Raw genomic sequence first — 19112 nt, 5'->3', positions numbered from 1 at the left:
GTTAGTGCTGTGGTGGAAGATTGATGCCCTGCATCACACTTCTTAGTAGCACTGTCCGAGTCAGTGTCCGCTTTTATTTAGAGATATTTAACAATCTGTCATCTTCACTTAAGTCATTGGCTTTGATGAGAGAAATACCTTGGATTTTGAAAAATTAGTATTTTAAAAATGACTGATAGGAGTATTGATTTCTAATGGGATCTAGATCATGATTCTGATAATAGAAGCTCTATAGAGTGTACCGGAGAAGCTTGCTCTGCTAATCAGCCTGAGCTTTTGTGGACATAAATTTTGAAACACTGACGTAAAATAACAAATGAAATAAGTGGCCAAAATGCATTTCCAGGTGTGTCATTTTCTGTGGAAGGGATGATTCACTGTAGCAAATACATACATGAGTTCTCTTAGAATTTTCTGTTATTTTGACTTAAAATGTTTTAAAAAGCCATACTGAAGAAATGCTCACTAATGCAAAATCCAAAGTTTAGTGTTTCTAGTTGGGGCTAAATTTTTAAAAAATGTATGTAAATTGGATAAAACTTTGATGGTGCTAGCAGTAAGTCTAAAAAACAATGTTGGCAATTTTTCATAGGAAAATTCACTAGAATATCTGCACACTGTGATTACGTTTCCTAAAAGAAATGCAGAAACCTAAACAGATATCCATCCAGATGTGGGTGATGTTTTGTTCTCCACATCACATTATTAGCTATTACTAAGAGACATGCAATCAAGTTGGATAGATATTTCTTGAAATGATGCATGGTACGCAGTGCATGCTTTCATTGTGCTTCCTGCCATTATGGAATAATGCGTCTTACTGGGAAATACAGTGATCATTTCTGTTGACTCATGTGCAGTCAGCTTATATAATAACACCTCTATTTTGTGAATCATTTCAGATTTCAGAGAGCTATGCCTTCTTACCAAGAGAAGCGGTGACACGGTTTCTAATGAGCTGCTCAGAGTGCCAGAAAAGAATGCATTTAAACCCAGATGGAACAGATCACAAAGGTAGCTGTGGTGTCAAATAGTGAGACTTAAAGTCATTTTACTCATAATGGCAGTTTATATCCGACATCTTTATACACATGTGGTAGACTGAAATAGTTCAACAAGTCCGATCGTCTCGTTGATTCAATCCAGAGGCAGTCAATTTTGAATATCCACTTTCAGAGTAATTCTGTGCCCATTCTCAGAAGAAAGGTGGTTTTGACTGTGGCAAATAACTTTTTTCCCTATAATAATATTTTAATTTTCACATATCATGTGTATTTCATGGGATGTTAAACATAGTTAGCAAGGAACCTGATGTTCCATCAATCTCCTTTTAAATCCACCAGTTCCTTATTTCTAAAAATGAAGAGTATAGTATGGAGCTCCTCTGCTGAAAATTTTTACATGAAAGTTATAATTTGACTTTAGTTCTCATTGAAAATTACTTATATGATTTTCCTAATCGGTGAGTTTCTCTGCGAGTTTAAAATAATCTCAAAGAGACATTTGGATTAGTTCATTCCCGTGTGTTGGGGGATGAATAGACATAGAAGAAAAAGATGAAAGGAAAAAATGTGCAAATTTCCTTTTTTACTCAAGTAGCACATAGGAACTGTAGGTGTGCAGCAAAGGAGAAAAATTCAAAACTATCAATGGTTGTGTTTAATCACTGTATTGGGTTCACCCTTTGCTACCAGGGTATCAAAAAGCTTTCCCATAGTTAGAAATCACTAGTTTATCCATAGCGTTAGTTTGTCCCATATACCTTTGTATGGTTACTTTTTCCTACCATCCATCCGTAATGCTACCAACCTCCTAAAGACTTGGTGTCTAGAACCAGATTTCAATTTTAACAACGTGGATCGCTTGAAATTACAGGTAGAATGCAGTATCACTTTCACACCCATTAAAAATGTTTTATTGCAGATAATGGAAAACCTCCGACTTTGGTGACCAGCATGATTGACTACAACATGCCAATTACCATGGCCTACATGAAGCACATGAAGTTGCAGCTGCTGAACTCACAGCAAGATGAGGTAAAATGGAAATACCGACTTCCAAGTCGGAATGAAGTTTGATAACCATGACTATCGTATTAAGCATGATGGCATTTTGAAGATGGTAATTTATTCTTTAATGAAAGGAATGTTACTGGCATTGCACAGATGGAAAAAACAGGCAGAAACTTCTAGCCCCGACAGAGAGTCCCTGTCTCAACACATCTACCTCAGTGCTGGGTGGGAATGTGTTCCTTCCCAAGAAAGCTTCTTTTTCCTTAATGGACCACCATCAAGCTAGCCTTGGTAAAGTGCTAGAAAGTTCAGGGGAAAGTATCCCAAATGAGTGAGTATCCAAGGAAAGTGTTCAGTAGTACTCAGGCTATTTTTCCTGGAAATCACAAAAGTCAATTTAATGGGCATTTCAAGTATAATCATTTCTCCACCATCTAAATCTTTTGTATGTTTTAAAGGTTTTTTTTTTCCATTATTCTCTATACCAGTGTGTATTTTCTAGAGAGAATTTGTTGTGATTCTTCCTAATTAGGGGTATTTTGAAAATTATCCTGTTTAATTTGTAGAGTAGAATCGAGATGTGCGCTTGCTGGCATGTATTAGACACAAATGCACACTTGTTGAATATTCTTTAGGATACTAATTAAGTGTTCAGTTTGGTGGAAGTATCTCGAAGATAGGGACCAAGTTATATATATTCTGCCACCAAAACTTGTAGCAGTAGGGTCTTAGGAAATCCTTGTTAACTAGTCAGTTAACAAGCCATTAATCAATAGGCACATTCAGATGATCAGTATTAGGAGTGGTTTCTCAGGCTAATACATACAGTCCTTCTTGAAATTTCTCAATAACAGGAAATGTGGTTAAATATTTATTTTTCAAATACAGCGTTATTTGGCGAAGTGTTATAAAATTCACTTTGTTGAGCTTACTTTGTTTAATGAAACTCATATTTTTTGTTTTCCTCTTTATTTGAGCAGGTTTAATCTTAAAACTATATTATAAAATTGTTTTATCTCAAAAAACCATTGAGAGTACACTTTGTGAGAAGATCTGTATTTGTACAGTGGCAGACGTGGATTTCATATTATCAGATGGCTACATATAAATGATTAAGTAAATAGTAATAAAATCTTTGGGTTAAAGATATAAAAGACAACTAAAAAAATACTAATGTCTATCCATCCGGGAGAATGGAAAGTTATTCTCCTGATTTATTATATAATTGGAAAAAAAATTAAACCTCATAAACTAGTTGGAGCTGTCAAATTATTTGTAGGAAGCTCATTTAGATGTTGGTACATTTATTTCTAGGCTAAAAAGTAAGAAAATCAACTCTGTGCCAACAGTACAGCCCACACATGCCGAATCCTTCTGGCTTCGAAAACATCATAAGTATTTCACACGAAGGGAGTAGATCCTTTTAATTTATAACTGGATTAGGAAAATAGCTCTCATCCTTACATCTTGAAAATACCAATTGGATGCACACTGCCTTCAAAATATTCATATAAATGGCTAGATTATTTGCAAAATTTTAGAAGTTTTGATTATTGAAAGATAGGAAGGTGATTAAGTAAATTACATTAAAATGGAAATCAAGTGAGATATTTCTTTGTGCTCAGTTATATTTAAATTTTAATGTGTTATTTCAATTAGTTCAACCAATATTTACTGAGTACCTTCTATGTAACTGGTACTCTTGTAGATAATGGAGATAAACTTAATAAATTGACAAAAATATTGCCTTTATTAAACTTCTAGTTGCAGGGGAGAAAATAAAGGACATAAATAATAAAAGTATGTATAGAAGAAGATGCTAAATGCTATTAAGAGAAATAAAGATGGCCAGGAATGAGAATCAAAATACTTTATCTAATGTAAGATCAGTTGACCTTCTTACAGACTGTTGATGGAGTTTGAACCAGAATAATCTTACAGGGGGAGAGTTTGGCAATAATTATTAAAAATTTTTCAATGTTACTCATATGCTTGACTAGAAATTTATACTAAGGAATGTGATGTATGGAACAACTCAAGTATTAGGATGTTTGTTGCATTGCTAATAGTGAATGATTGGAAATATTTTCAAGATCCAACAATGAGGAATTGTTAGATTTTCACTGCCCCATATGGTAGGCATTAGCCACATGTGGATATTTAAATTTAATCGGATATTAATTAAAATTACCTAAAATTAAATTTTTAGTTCTTCAGTTGCACTGGCCATGTTTCAAGTGCTCAATAGCCAAGTAAAGCTGGTAGTCACCTTACCGCATAGGGAATATTATAGAGTAATTCCATCAGCACAGAATATTTTTCTGAACATTACTGGCTACATAACCAACGTCAGGGGCACCCGCGGAACTCATTGCATTGCATGTTGCAGAACCCCAGCCCAAGATTCTGATTCTAGACATAATGTGTGACACGTGGTGATCTGAATTTTTAACAGTATCTACACTCATGCACACTAAGGTCTGAGGTGGTGCATTCCATAGAAAGGCTAATAGTATGGGCTTTGAGTTGGTTTGAGCATAAGGTAAGTGAAAAACAACAAAGATTAGATTGTGGGAGCGGGTTTCAAGCAGTCTTACGGAAAACCCTTAATGTTTGAGCAACTTACACATTACTTGGTAGATTTGGATTGACGAATATAGCTGCAAATTTATGAGCAGAGAAGTGGCACTTTCTGAAGTGGAAAGGTTAATTTAGCAATAGATGATGAACAGGACTGGTGGGGAAGAAATTGGAGGTGGATAGAAACCTAGGAGACTGTAATTAATCATTCAGGAAATGGGAAAATGAGATCAGGACAAATAGCAATGGAAATCAGGAGTCGCAGGGTAGAGACCTCTAGAGGTAAAATCCGGAACTTGAAAACTAAAATAAAATATGGAATGGATCAGAGGATCTAAATTCCATGCAATTGTCTTAAAAGGAAAAAGACTGGGAATAAAATTATTTGTTACAGTAAAATATTTATTCTAATTTTTAAAAATTAAGCCTTAGGGAAGCAAATTCTATGGTAGTTGGCCATGGCTTTCATTATCCTAAGATTTTAATAACATAAGGAATAAAGTCAGATTGAAGACTCTCTTTCTGATTGTCATATAGAATAAAATACCCATAGGGGAAGAATTCAGATGAATGGCCTACAGATGATCATGAATAAAATAAAATACTTAATATCATATCAGTCAAGTTTTCCAGTTCTTCATTCTTAGAAATATTTGGTAATTTCTTCCTAGACTTAGCATTCCTAGACAATTAGCATTGTCTCTATGTTGATAATAAAAAACCGCAACATTAGGTTTTAGGCACTTTTTCCACCTCTTATCAAAGATAGTAATTTAATCAGTCAATAATTTGAATAGAACTTACAGAATGAATACATGCACTTAGTTTTGTTAAAGCTCTTTATAAATGTAAGCAATTGGATAATTTATATTCTAATAAGGAGTAGAATTGTGAAAAATAAAATGTATATCAGAGGAAATCATAAAGGAAAATATTTAAGATAGTCACAATCATTAAGACACCTATGATTAATAGAATGGTGATTTCTTTTAAAATTAAAATACACAGCAGGTACAGTTGGTTGTATAACCATTTAATTTGTTGTCCACATTTCTTAAAATATATACTTATAAGACTGTTACTTATTGATGATAAAATGTGTATTGATTATTCATAATGTGCTGTAGCAGTTTATATAATCATTCCATGGATCAGATATTATCTCTTTGTATCTAGCTTTCCTTTAAACTCACACATACATTCTGACATATACATACATTTACACACATACGTGTGAATACACACACACACATATATTTAAGATGGTATATATTAGAGATGAAATTTTACTGGACTATGTATATTTAGCTATTTTTAGTATATATAATAAGTGCTGATTCTACAGACTATGTTTATATAAAATACACAGCTAGTTTATAAACACATATTTAAATTTACTTTATATTTTATTTTATATTTATATTTTTTACTATCATATTTAATATATTTAAATGTATTTGCTATTATATTTAATCTTTACTATTATATTTAAATTTATTTTTGTATGTGTTCATAAAACATAAGTCCTATTATATACTGCAGAGTTTCTTATGTATTCTACATAAAAATATTAAAACAGTTTTGTACTTATTTATCTGACCTTGTCCTAAGTACTTTAAATATTAGTATATTTGCTTAACCTTTATATAGCCCTATGAGATTGATACTATTATTCCCATTTTATAGATGAAGAAATTGAGGCACAGAAAGGTTAGGTTACTTATTTAAGGTAACACATCTAAGTGGCAGAGCTGGATCTGAATCAGTCAGTCTCGCTGTAGAGAATGTACTCTAAAATGCCATCATGTCAGACACTATATATAGTGCATATAATAAATATCTGTATCACCTACGTGTGTGCATATATATGTAGGTATATGTATATGGTACACACTGATAAGATTGATGTGCACATTGAATTCTGTTATTTTTTTCCCTTGTTAACATATATATTTATTTCAGATGCTTTGGATTTTCTTAGAATTTAGAATTTGAGAAAACATAATGTACCAAGAGAGAGGGCATGCCGCTGGGAGAAGTCTATGTGGCTGATTGCCCAGAGGCCTCACAGGGTGGCATTTCCTTGCTGAATTAATGAAGAGCTAGTTCTACTCAGTATACCTGGGCATGATCAGACCTTTCGTAAAGGAAGGACACCAAAATCACCTTGACCTGACCGATGGATCAGAATGCCAATTTGTTAGTCTACTAGAACGTTCCTGTCCCCTAACCATAGCAACTTCTTTGCTGATACCAAGATGTCATTTAGGAAGCCAAGGTAACTCTTCCTGTTCAAAGAAGTTATTTTCTCAAGCGTGAGTGACTTCATATGAATCCCAGTTCTGGTGTATTATAGTGGGATACATTCTTTAACTGCTCTGTGCCTCAATTTCTCAATCTGTAAAAGTGGATGAATCCTGGTACCCAATTCACAGGTTGTGATAAAGATGAAGTGAGTAAACAAGTATAAAGAACAGTTATGTATCACATAAATAGCACTACTGCTATGGCGATTGCTGATTTTTATATTAATGCTAAACTTTGAGATCAGACATTTACAAATTAAAGTCAAACCTGGTGATTTTGAGTAAGTACTTGCAATATGTTACACAAGTTTCTCAGGCCTTTCTGCCTACATAAGCATACCATTTGGCTGAAAATCGGTTCTCTAAAAGGAATTTGCTTCAGTGAAATGATTTACAGCAAAATATCTTAGACTTGGTTTAACTTAATTTGTGACAGGTTTTGATGAGTTGGGCATTTGGAAAACTGGCCTTTTGGTAATTTAGCCACTCGGTGAACTGGCTTTTGGTAAATGGATCTTTCACACTTCTACCTAGAACTTGTTTTTGTGGTTGCAGTACAGCATATATTCACTTATAAGGAAAGAAGGGAGGTGTTAAAATCTTGCTTTCAGGAAATGTGGATTTTCAATCTAGCCATGTAAGTTTGTCAATTATTAGAATCCGTCCTGTTTGCCAAGGAAAATTTTTTGTGTAAGGTTTTTTTATCGCATCCTAAGATTTTTGCTTATAATATTTTATTAGGTCATTTATTTTTGGACTCAAAACATATATTTCTCTATATTTTATGTTTTGTGACTGTCCTAGGGAAGTTTTTACTAATTAAAAAAACCATTTTTTCATTGTTTAGGATAATTCTCCCAAGTACATCCTTCCTAAACATGTTATTTTGCCTTTTAAATCTGCCTGTACTTAGATACATTGTTTGATTTTTCACAAGCCTTGAAATTCCTTAAAGAGAGAAATTATTACATTATTTATTTCAAGTATCTATTAATATGTAACACAATTTACTGAGTTCTGTAAAAGCTAATTTACTGGCTAAACTCTAATTGACCCTGTAGATATAATGGTCACTATTTGAATGTGTTATATTTTATGATGCTTGATGATATTTTAAAACCATTTTCAGGATGAAAGTTCAATAGAAAGCGATGAATTTGATATGAGCGATTCAACACGGATGTCAGCCGTGAACTCTGATCTTAGCTCCAATCTTGAGGAGAGAATGCAGAGTCCTCAGGCTCTTCATGGGCAGCAAGATGGTAAGCCTTTCAAACTGAACAAACAAATCAACAAAACAACAAAAACCCAAGTCAGAGTTTATTTAAACAACAACCACCTCATGCTCTTGTGCTGATTTTTTTTTATCTGTTCCTGCGGGGACTTTTCTGTAGACTCAGGTTCCATTATCTACTTCCTTATTTTTGGATTCAAGTACTTTGTTCAAAACTAGGGTGATAGACTGGTTTATAAACAGATGTTAGTTATAAAAATCCAAGCTTTCCCGTGTTTTGCTCCCTGAACTTAATTAAATGTGTTGTACCAGTGTAATTTGGGCTTCTGCAATGTTTCCTAGCTTTGGTTTCTCAGGCCATAATAGTAAAGAGTTTAAAATGATCAGAAGAGTAATTTGGATGTTTTAATTTTCCTAAAAGACAAAGTTGTAATTAAAAACAATTTATCTAAAAGAATAATTTTACCAGAGTGATTTTGCTGGGGTAAGAAGATTTTTGCTGGGATTTTGAGCTACTTTATAAAGCTGTAAGTGAAAAATCAATCATAATCTCTTATTCCTGGGTCCATTGAAAATTCCAGAATTATCCAGTTGTTGTTGGTAGGAAGAAAACTGGATAGGTAGAGAAAGTAGACCAGGCAGTTAATATTTTAGGTCTACTGTTTGCAGAGATCTTTAAAAGTTATCTTTGTAGATTTCTGTCTTTGTAAATATAAAATTATGTATGGAAGTAAATGTGCCTTACTAAGGTAATTGTGAATGAAAATTACGGGTTGTAAATAGAAGGCAGTTGGCCAATTTCATCCAACATTAGTTTATTATTCCTGTAATTAACAAGTTTACATGAACTTTTTGACTATATAGTTTTGTGCCTACATCTCTAGATAGGGAAATGAAAAGTTTTCCTTGCTTTCTCTGACGCTTGCTATTAAAAACTGGTTGTAAAAGATTGCTGCATTTCTAGCTGCTGATCTGCTTTTGCTGTCAAAGTTTAAGAAATCCCTAGTTTTAGGTATACCCAAATTTCAAAAAAAAAGGTGGCAAACATGTTTCTTGTTCACAATTCAGATGAGCCTAAAAGATTTTGGTGTCCTTGTTGGCATGAATTACAAGGAATGACGCGTGCACTGATTGATCAGTGGCTTTAAAATCTTATTTTACCTACTACACAGTGGACTAGCTATTGTGGTAGAAAGGACATTTACTTGGGAAATTTGTTTCTTTTTTAATGCTTATTTATTTTTGAGAGAGAGACAGAGAGAGTGCGAACGGGGGAAGGGCAGAGAGAGAGGGAGACAGAATCTGAAGCAGGCTCCAGGCTCTGAGCTGTCAGCACAGAGCCCATTGCGGGGCTGGAAGCCAGGTACTGCCAGGTCATGACCTAAGCCGTATTCGGAAGCTTAACTGTCTGAGCCACCCAGGTGCCCCAACTTGGGAAATTTCTAAGAATGGGATTTTTCTGGTTTAGATATAGATTATCTTTTCTCTTTTAAAATCTGAGCAGACATCTTCAGATTTTGACTTTTTATTGGAAATTGCATAGCACTGGGATCATAGAATAACTGAACTATATATCAGTGACAAATATATTTATGTATATATCACTCTACTAACATTTGTTCGTGTACTTTGCCTATTTGCACCATCGTCTTTTTTAGTCTATAATTTTGGAGCATGTAAATAACAAGAGAATGTGTCTCACGATGCAAATTCATGGTTTTCTTGATTGAAGTTGTCAGTTGTGGATATTTTGCTAGGGGATAGCTGATGTGATATAAATCTACATTGATTCTAATACAATTCAGTGGAATAATTTCAAATACTGTTTACTCTTGGGAGAAAACACTTTCTCATCATATATGGATGCATGCCTCAAGGATAAGGACATCGCTAGTCATTCCTTCTCCAACCTATGCCTAAGTCTTCTCTTATACAAATGCCTTTTCCTCTCACTTCTCATTGAGTTTTCTCTTGCAAGCATTTCTTTTGTTTTCCTGCATCATAGCTTTTCTCCAGGATGAATATATAAGCATGGTGTGATAAATGTCCTCTATACAAAGCTTCCGTTGATCCCATGGTGCCCTTCCATTCAGTGCCCCATTTCTCTGTACCATTCCCGCAATACACTTTCCAGAAACACTCATCTAAAGAGTTGTCTCGGCATCTCCACTTTCTCTCCTCTACTTCTTTTGCTCATCTCGGTAAGCTTCCATCCTTGCCACTCCCTGTTGGAGTGCTCTAGGGTGCAACCCGGAACTCTCTCCTCCCTTACACTTACTCTCTAAATGATCACATTGACTTGTGTAGCACCCTGATGAATCCCAGATTTGCTTCTCTAAGTGCTGATATCTTTCCTGAGCTCAGGACTATCTCCCCCAAACACCTAAATTTTAATATTCTTCAGAGGACTCACCGCTGTATGAAGTATTATTTTTCGTATTTATTAGCTATTTCTCTTCTAGAATACAAATGCCATATTAATGGATAGATCTTATGCTTTTGATTTTCCTTTCAGTTGCTCTATTTGAGGTAGTTCTTAAATACTCCATTATTTAAAAAAAAATGAAAATATAACTTTTTACCATTACCACGAATTTTTGCCTAAGTTTTACATATTTTTTCTTTTCTCCTTTCCCCTGATAATAGCACTCCCATATGTAATCCTCATTGACAAACTACTGTATCATTTCATTTTTCTCTGTACTTACAGATAGATACATGCATCAATGAACATACCTAAGCATACAAACACACACACATAAACAAAAATATGTACATACTGGGAAGGTTTTTTTTTTTTTTAATTTTTTTTTTCAACGTTTTTTATTTATTTTTGGGACAGAGAGAGACAGAGCATGAACGGGGGAGGGGCAGAGAGAGAGGGAGACACAGAATCGGAAACAGGCTCCAGGCTCCGAGCCATCGGCCCCTGGAGCCTGACGCGGGGCTCGAACTCACGGACCGCGAGATCGTGACCTGGCTGAAGTCGGAGGCTTAACCGACTGCGCCAACCAGGCGCCCCTTTACTGGGAAGGTTTGATCACCATTCTTTTATAAAAATATGTTCATTCTCTCTCTCTTTCCCTCCCTCTCTCTCTGCCACTCCCACTCTCTGTCTCTCAAAATGATAAAAAAAATAGTTCATATTATTTGCACTATACTGTATCTTGTTTTTCTCATCAAATGTTACCTTTTAGAGCTTTCTATATGGTGCATATATATGTAGATGAAGGAAAAAAACACATGGTCCCCACCTCCATAAAACACACAATCTAAAGGAATAAAAGTATACGTGATACCACCCACATTTGATTACTGTTCAATTAACCAATGTGGGAAAATGCCAGTCTCTGTAAAAATAAGAATTCAATATGGTAAAACCTGTAGTTTATGTCTACCTTTCTAAAGTCAGTGGGGACTCTGGGTGCTAGACCTACATTGGATCTGAGGGTATTACTTTCTTGTACCTGGTGTACGTGATATTTGGGAGTAGTCAGAAGGTAGGGACTTATGATACAACAAATCCACTTTTGGGTGGGCAATCCAGATACACCTCCAACCTAGTCCCTCCCAAAATTTCTCAACTTGGGCACATCATTTGTGGTTGTGGGGGATATCCTGTGCATTGTAAGATGCTTAGCAGTGTCTCTGGCCTCCACTCACCACGTCACTATTAAAACCTGTCTCCCGAGTTGTGACAACCCAAAATGTCTCAGACATTTCAAATGTCCTATGGGGAGGGGCATAAAGTCCCTAAGTTGAGAACAACTGGTATAGGCAGAAAAGGCAAGTCTGGGTTAGAATCCTGTAAGATGGAGACTGAAGAGACCCAATAAAGAGAAGTTTAGAAGTGGAGGTTGGGGAGGAGTGAAGGAAGCGTGTTCAATCCACTTTCTGAGATAATGGAAATGTTCTGTATTTGTGTGTTTTATACTTGTGTTAGTCACCAGCCATGCTGCAACCATTGAGGACTTAAAATATTGCTGGTGCAGCTGAGGGACTAATGTTAATTTAATCTGATTTCATTTTAATTCATGTTAATTTAGATTAAAAGTCACATGTGCCTAGTGGCTACTGTATCAGATGTGTAGGTCTAGAATATTGTTTTGCTCAGACTTGGCAGTTAAATTCCTTTCTCTGTAGCCACAGGTTTGATGTGTCTGAAGTTTTTGTAGAAATTGAGAAAAATCTTATGTTTTAACAGTCAGCTGGAACTCTAGTTTAATATTTATAAAATATGAATAACAACATTTTAAATGTTAAGTTAAAAGGTTCCATTTTCTTTAATACAACATGATTAATTTATTATTGTAAAGAAATTAACATATCGTGATTTTAGAAATCCTTACCTATAAATATAACACAGGTAGGTACAACAATGTCTTTATTGGGCACCATATAAAAGGGAGAGTTAAAAATCCCTTTTAAGAGCTTTTTTTTCTCACTGTGGTTATGAAGGATTTGCAATATATTCATTAAGGGAAATAATGTAAATTCATTGGGAGATATTGTATATTATGTGTGTTGGAGAAAGAGAGGAAAAGAAGAGAAATGTCTTGCCACTGGGCTAGATAATTAGGTGAAGGTCAAATAAACACAACTGGAATGAAGAATTTAGAAAAGGAAAGATCGATGTATAATATTCAGCTTTTTTGTTTATTTTAAGCTTCTAGTGCTTTCCTAAGTCAACAAAAATATAAAGATAAAAATGTGCAGAAGCTCTGAATCTTAGCATAGTACTTAATCTATTTTACATTTGTTTATTTGTTTTAAGTTTACTTATTTATTTTGAGAGAGAGCACGAGCATATATGCACAAGCAGGGGAGGGACAGAGGGCAAGGGAGAGAGAGAATCCCAAGCAGGCTCTGTGTTGTCAGTGTGAACCCCATGTGGGGCTTGACCTGAGCTGAGCTCAGGAGCCAGACGTGTAACTGACTGAGCCATCCAGGCCCCCCAAACTATTTTACCTTAAATAAGTGTGCAACATAATGGCTTGATATAGGTAGTTACTGTGAAATGACCACCACAGTAGGGCTAGTTAACATCCATTACCATACATAGTTACAATTTTTTCTTATGGTAAGAACCTTTAGAATCTACTTTTAGAATCAACTTTGAAATATACAATGTGTAATTATTAACTATAGTGACTATGCTGTACATTATATCCCTAGGACTTATTTATTTTGTAACTGGAAGTTTGTATCCTTTGGCCACCTTCACTGGATTTTGGGTAAAATATATTAAGCTATGTAAAACTTTTTGACAGACTTAAAATAATGCCTGTAGGTTAAAATCATTTAAAGATTGCATAATCCATTGAGTTAATCATAAAAGCAGGAGGTCCTTGAAGCTATCATGAAATATAAGTAGCTTATCATAAAAGAGGCTCTCCTGTGCAATGGTTGTTGTTTACAGAATTCCGAAAAGCATTCCCAGATCAAGAAGCTTAAAGATGTTCTGTATTCAGGTGTTTGTCAATTTGTAAGTGTCTAGTTCTGTCATTTAATTGGATTAGAAGTAGAACTGTGGTCACTTAGGCTTCTGTCCTTGAATCCAGATTCTAGAAATTCGTGGGAGCTTGTAATAGCTCAAGAAAACACTCTTTTTTCTTAATTATTTTCTTCTGAAGTTGTACATTCTATAAACCACTGATTTGTTTGTTTTGTTGTTGTTGCTGAGGTTATTTATTAAAGGATGTCTGGCAAAAGAGAAGTGTCAGATTTAGAGACAGACTTGAAAGTTTCAGTTCAAAATAAACATTCAATTTCATTTGATAGAAGTATACTTTTATAAGAACCATTTTAATTGCTTGTCTGAGTCAATACTATATTGTATATTATTGATAGTTTTGCAAGGGAATATTTGTACTTTATTAATCTCAAAAATATGTTTACATAAGAGCAAAGGATTTCTGTATTTTTGAGTCACAAAAAATTGTTGTATTTTTCCCTGTTGCCCATTTTCTTAAGATTGTTGGAGTAGAGGGGCGCCTGGGTGGCTCAGTCGGTTAAGCATCCGACTCTTGATTCAACTCAGGTACTGATCTCAAGGTTTGTGAGTTTGAGCCCTGCATTGGGCTCTGCACTGACAGTGCAGAGACTCCCTGGGATTCACTCTCTCCCCTTTCTCTGCCCCTTTCCTGCTTTCTTTCTCTCTCTCAAAATAAACTGGAAAAAGATTATAGAGTACAAAGGTAAGTTGAGGTACCCCTTTAACTCTGCACATTACTTTAATCATCTTTAAAAGTAAGGGATTGCAATAGAAAAAATGTACACATTCTCTTCAGCCCTCATTTTTTTTTATGATTTTGGTGGTGACATCACAGAATATATTGCTTTTAAGTGTGTGTTCAGTGTCCCCACATTGTTTCTTGACTCAGTGTAATAATAGAGACTATTTTAAGCATAGTTGTTTTTTTTTTTTTGCAGTATTTGGTACTTCATTTATGCATCAAACAATGACTTCTTTATACATTTGAAACCTTAACAAATAACATCCAATGTACCAGGCAAAGGGCTATGATAATGTACAGAAACAAAAAAAGAGAGAGAAGGACTGCCTTAAAGAGTTCATTAACACTTCAATGTCTACCCATGACGGATGGAAGAAGTATATTCAAGGCAACTCTTTCATTCAAAGATATGTTCAATAACTCTGTTAGCATGTGGAAATACATAGTTGATTTGCTAGAATTTAACCCTCCCCCACACACTTTCTGCATAATATTTATATTCTAGAAATGTTTTGGTATGTTTCACTTGGTCAGACTATTTTTGACAAACAGGAAAAATTGAATTGGAATTTAGTGATAACCTGCATACAAATATTAAACTATTACATATATATATATATATATATATATATATATATATATATATATACACACACACATACAAACACATAGTCATCCTTAATTATAATAAACTGAAGAATTTTGGGTTTTACTTCACTGCTAAAAACAGGCCAATTGTTTACCATAAATATCAGTTTAGTGAAAACAAAAGAATTTATATAAGTTATAAATATCTTATAGGGTAACTAAATAATAGGTAAATGCTCTGCATTCTAATCATTTGAATTGCATACCTTTGAGTAAAATCATAATTACAAAAAAATGTGGTTCTCAGGTTCTAAAGGCCAGAAGGCAGTTTCTGAAACTCAGAAAAATATCTTGTTTTGAATCTTGTTGGGAAAAAAAAAATTGAATCTCACTGATGTCCACTTAGTCTTTCAAACCGTAGTTTGATTAGAACAAATGAGTAGAATAAATATCTCTCTGTAGAAGCTAGGGTTAAAATCAGGAATGCATAGATATTTTGTTTGATAACATATCAGTCTAGAACACTTTTCCTATATAACAATACATAGTGTACTGGTTTCCAAAGAATGTTAGCAAGAAACCCATTGAAATAACATTTCTATGTGAAATATTTTTCCAAAATGTTTTCAGCTCCTTTGGTTTCGTAATGGGGATCTTCACCTCTCACTAACACTTATATGATACAGCATTAACCCCCAAAAAGAGCCATATTCAGGAGCTAAGTAGACAACATGGAGCACGTGTCCCATTCAGGCATATAATTTTATTTTATTTTATTTTATTTTATTTTATTTTATTTTATTTTATTTTATTTTATTTTATTATTTTTTTTAATTTTTATTTTTTTTTTTAATTTTTTTTTTCAACGTTTTTTATTTATTTTTGGGACAGAGAGAGACAGAGCATGAACGGGGGAGGGGCAGAGAGAGAGGGAGACACAGAATTGGAAACAGGCTCCAGGCTCCGAGCCATCAGCCCAGACCCTGACGCGGGGCTCGAACTCACACACCGCGAGATCATGACCTGGCTGAAGTCGGACGCTTAACCGACTGCGCCACCCAGGCGCCCCCAGGCATATAATTTTAATAAGTATCTTACATGGAGCCTTGAGCATCCTTAGGCAAGGGTAAGTGGTGAGAGACCCAGTATTTCATTATTAAGTCAACAAATACCTATTGAAACCTAGACTGAGCTACACAATGGGGTTATAAGGACAGACCTGACATGTAAGGTTGAACCATATGAAATTGCCATATTGGTTCAACCTAATAGGTCAAGCTCTAAAATAACTTAAAGTAGAACATGAAGAATATGAAAAGCAAACTGTTTTTGAAATTGGGATTTCTGTTTCAGAACAATGATGCATACACATGGGCATTGCGTGTATCTTGACTTACACATTTGTAAAGACCAGACTCATGGGACCACCTCAAATGAGGTAACTAAGACAATCATAAGGGAAAGGTATGGAGCCAGTGTTCCAGCTGTACTTTTATTTTCCTCACATTTCTACCTGGAAGTTTGGGAGGGTCAGGATGGCAGCAGTAGTGAGTCATGTGGGTATAGTCATCCTCAAATGCTGTCTTTAGCCAGTGTTACCTTCTGAATTACCTTCAGAGTGAGGATTGATATGCATGGGTTTCATGTAGCCCTGTTTTCTTCGTTAGGACAGCTGTTATATATTGCATTTCTTTAATATTTCTGAAAATGTTCCTCTACTCACCTACTAAATTTTACAATTTTTTTGCAGTCTTATTTATCTGAGTATCATACACATTTGAACTTAATTTTAGAATACACACACACATAACACTCTTTTACTGCTGTATATACGTGAATAAAATTTTATTAAAAGTATGTTCATGACTAAAATTGCATCTAATTTAGCTGAATGGGATGGTTCCAAGTAATTATTAAAGCATATAAACTGGCAATAAAAGCAATAACTATTCACTATTTAATTTAGTTGGAAATCTAATAAAACATGTTTTTAATAAAAATGATGTAAAACAGTATAGTTAATACAAAATTAAATTTAGTGTTTCATTTTTTATGATGTTGAGTTTTAATTAGAAAAGTTATTAACATTTTTTTAGGTGCAACACCAGATTCCCTATTGACCTATTGTCTTGCGTAAGTAAGGCACTTTCTTTGTTCCAAAACTTTGTTTTCCTTTAATACTTTATAATTGTTCAGGATATTTTGCATAAAGCAAAAAATATTGAAAAGAAATTTTTTGCATAAATATAATAAAATATTTTACTTCCCAAATTGAAACTGTCGTTAATGGTGTTATTCTCAAATTTTAAGTTGCCATACACTTCTTCAAATACCTGGGAATTATACACTGGTGCTACTTTTTCTTAATCCAAGTTGTTCTAATGCCAAATTAAAAAAATAATTTACGTGAGAGATTCATTATTCTGGGTTGAGGTAGTTACACGGATTTTTTTAAAAAAATTTTTAAATGTTTATTTACTTTTGAGAGAGGGGGCATCGAGGGGCAGAGAGAGAGGGAGACAGAGAATCCCAAGCAGGCTCCGTGCTGCCAGCACAGAGCGCTCCTCATGGGGGCTCTGAGATCATGACCTGAGTCAAGATCAAGAGTCAGGCGCTTAACTGACTCAGCCACTCAGGCGCCCCACACTGGTGAAGTTTTCAGAAAGCTTTCTTTTCATGGCAGTGGCTCTATGAATAATTATATCATAATTTTCAGAAATATAAAATATCTTTATAAATAAATGAAGACGGTAGATAATTAAATGGAGTGTTTCTATGAACTGGAGGAAATTTTGATTGCTAGGTTCTGTTGTAATATTATGTATGCTTGTGTGTGTGTGTGTGTGTGTGTGTGTGTGTGTGTGTATTTAATCATTTGAAATTGCTTTTAGGCAGTTACTCGACTTCCAAAAGCAGAAGAAATAGCAATTTGGCTTACCTGTAAAATGTAAGTGTGGAAAAAATATGTTTAGTTATGTATTTCCTTTAAATGCTTTTGTAGGGAATATTTTCTTATATTTACAGTGATAATATTTGAAAGTTTACTTTCCTTTAAAGTTGAAATTCCACTTCTTCATATTTTACTCATATTGCATAAGTGGTTTTTCATGTAAGTGAGTGCTTGTTTACAAATTTAGCTTACTGATTTCAGGATAAAGCTTGCACACTCAGGACACCAGTCTAATGTTAGCTAGGTCCTAGATCTCTGGAAAATTAAGGGAAATTGGCTAGGCTCCAGTTTGATTTGGGGAGTCTAATCTGATCAGTGAAGGATGTCAGATTAATTTGGAATTTTACTTCTGGGGTAATTCTTTGTTTTGAAGTATTGTTCTTGTGCTTGGTCATTAACTTCGTGGCAATATTCACTGGTCCATGAATGATTACATGGATCCAACATTCAATATTTTAGCACCTCCAGGAGACGCCAAAATTCCGTTGGGGCTAAATAGCAGTTACTAGACCCTTTAGTCCTTGAATATTGCGTTTTGCCTGCCTGATAAGGCATAAATAAGGTAAGAATGCACATGACACTGGAGAGATGTTAGAAAGTATATATCTTTTGAGCATTTATTCAAATAAATTTTGAGCCTATAAATTCACGTATCCAGCTATATTATAGAATCATAACTGCTTGAATTGTACAAATTTGAGTCTAAGTAGCTAACTTTTTTTTTCTAAATTTTTGTTTTTACTGTCACCCTTTTTAAACTCTCACTATAAAGTCAACACCATGCTGTGTTTCTTTACAACTCTCTTGTCAGTGTGGGTCAGCTAGCTATTACTTAAAAGAAAAACAAGCAAACAACTTCAGCCTTTGGATACAAATAAGTTCAGGGTTGAATTATTTCAGGGCTTTGAAGCTGGTGTTGCATAAGAGTTGTAGAGAGAGAAAGCAGTTACCAAATGGTGCTAAAATGACCATAAAAATCTTTATTTACTAGGTTTACAAAGATCATAATTGGATGATAGGTTCATGAAAGGAAAGAATGGTCAGAGGATATTGAAGAAAACAGTTAAAAGGGTATTTCATTGCATTCATTATAAATTTGTAGTATAGTTGCTTTCTTATCACTCTTACCTGTTTGACCGGCAGTGCCTGCAGGTGGGAGACCGTACATCTTCTGAATTCCTTCACCCTGCCTTTGGAGCCAAGGAC

General features: G+C 34.5%; 1 protein-coding gene across 7 annotated transcripts in view; it reads left to right on the top strand.

Annotated features, from left to right (window-relative positions):
- The window catches only part of NOL4 (nucleolar protein 4), a 426109-nt gene that overhangs the window by 118426 nt on the left and 288571 nt on the right, over positions 1-19112 (top strand). For 6 of the 7 annotated variants that reach the window (XR_002084657.2, XM_019465438.2, XM_019465437.2 and 3 more), the window contains 3 exons: positions 903-1014; positions 1924-2036; positions 8028-8160. Coding sequence is in view for 5 of the 7 variants with exons in the window: in XM_019465438.2 (XP_019320983.1) it covers positions 903-1014; positions 1924-2036; positions 8028-8160 (358 nt within the window). In the remaining 2 variants the exon portion in view is untranslated. Of the gene's footprint in view, positions 1-902; positions 1015-1923; positions 2037-8027; positions 8161-19112 lie in introns of those variants that run through there. The other variant, XM_019465444.2, reaches the window with a different exon arrangement.

The sequence above is a fragment of the Panthera pardus genome, unplaced genomic scaffold, assembly GCF_024362965.1.
Source record: "Panthera pardus isolate Hobbes unplaced genomic scaffold, ASM2436296v1 HiC_scaffold_15, whole genome shotgun sequence".
NCBI classification, from domain to species: Eukaryota; Metazoa; Chordata; class Mammalia; order Carnivora; family Felidae; genus Panthera; species Panthera pardus.
The sequence above is the reverse complement of the archived record's forward strand: the minus strand, read 5'-3'. Positions and strand labels throughout refer to the sequence as shown.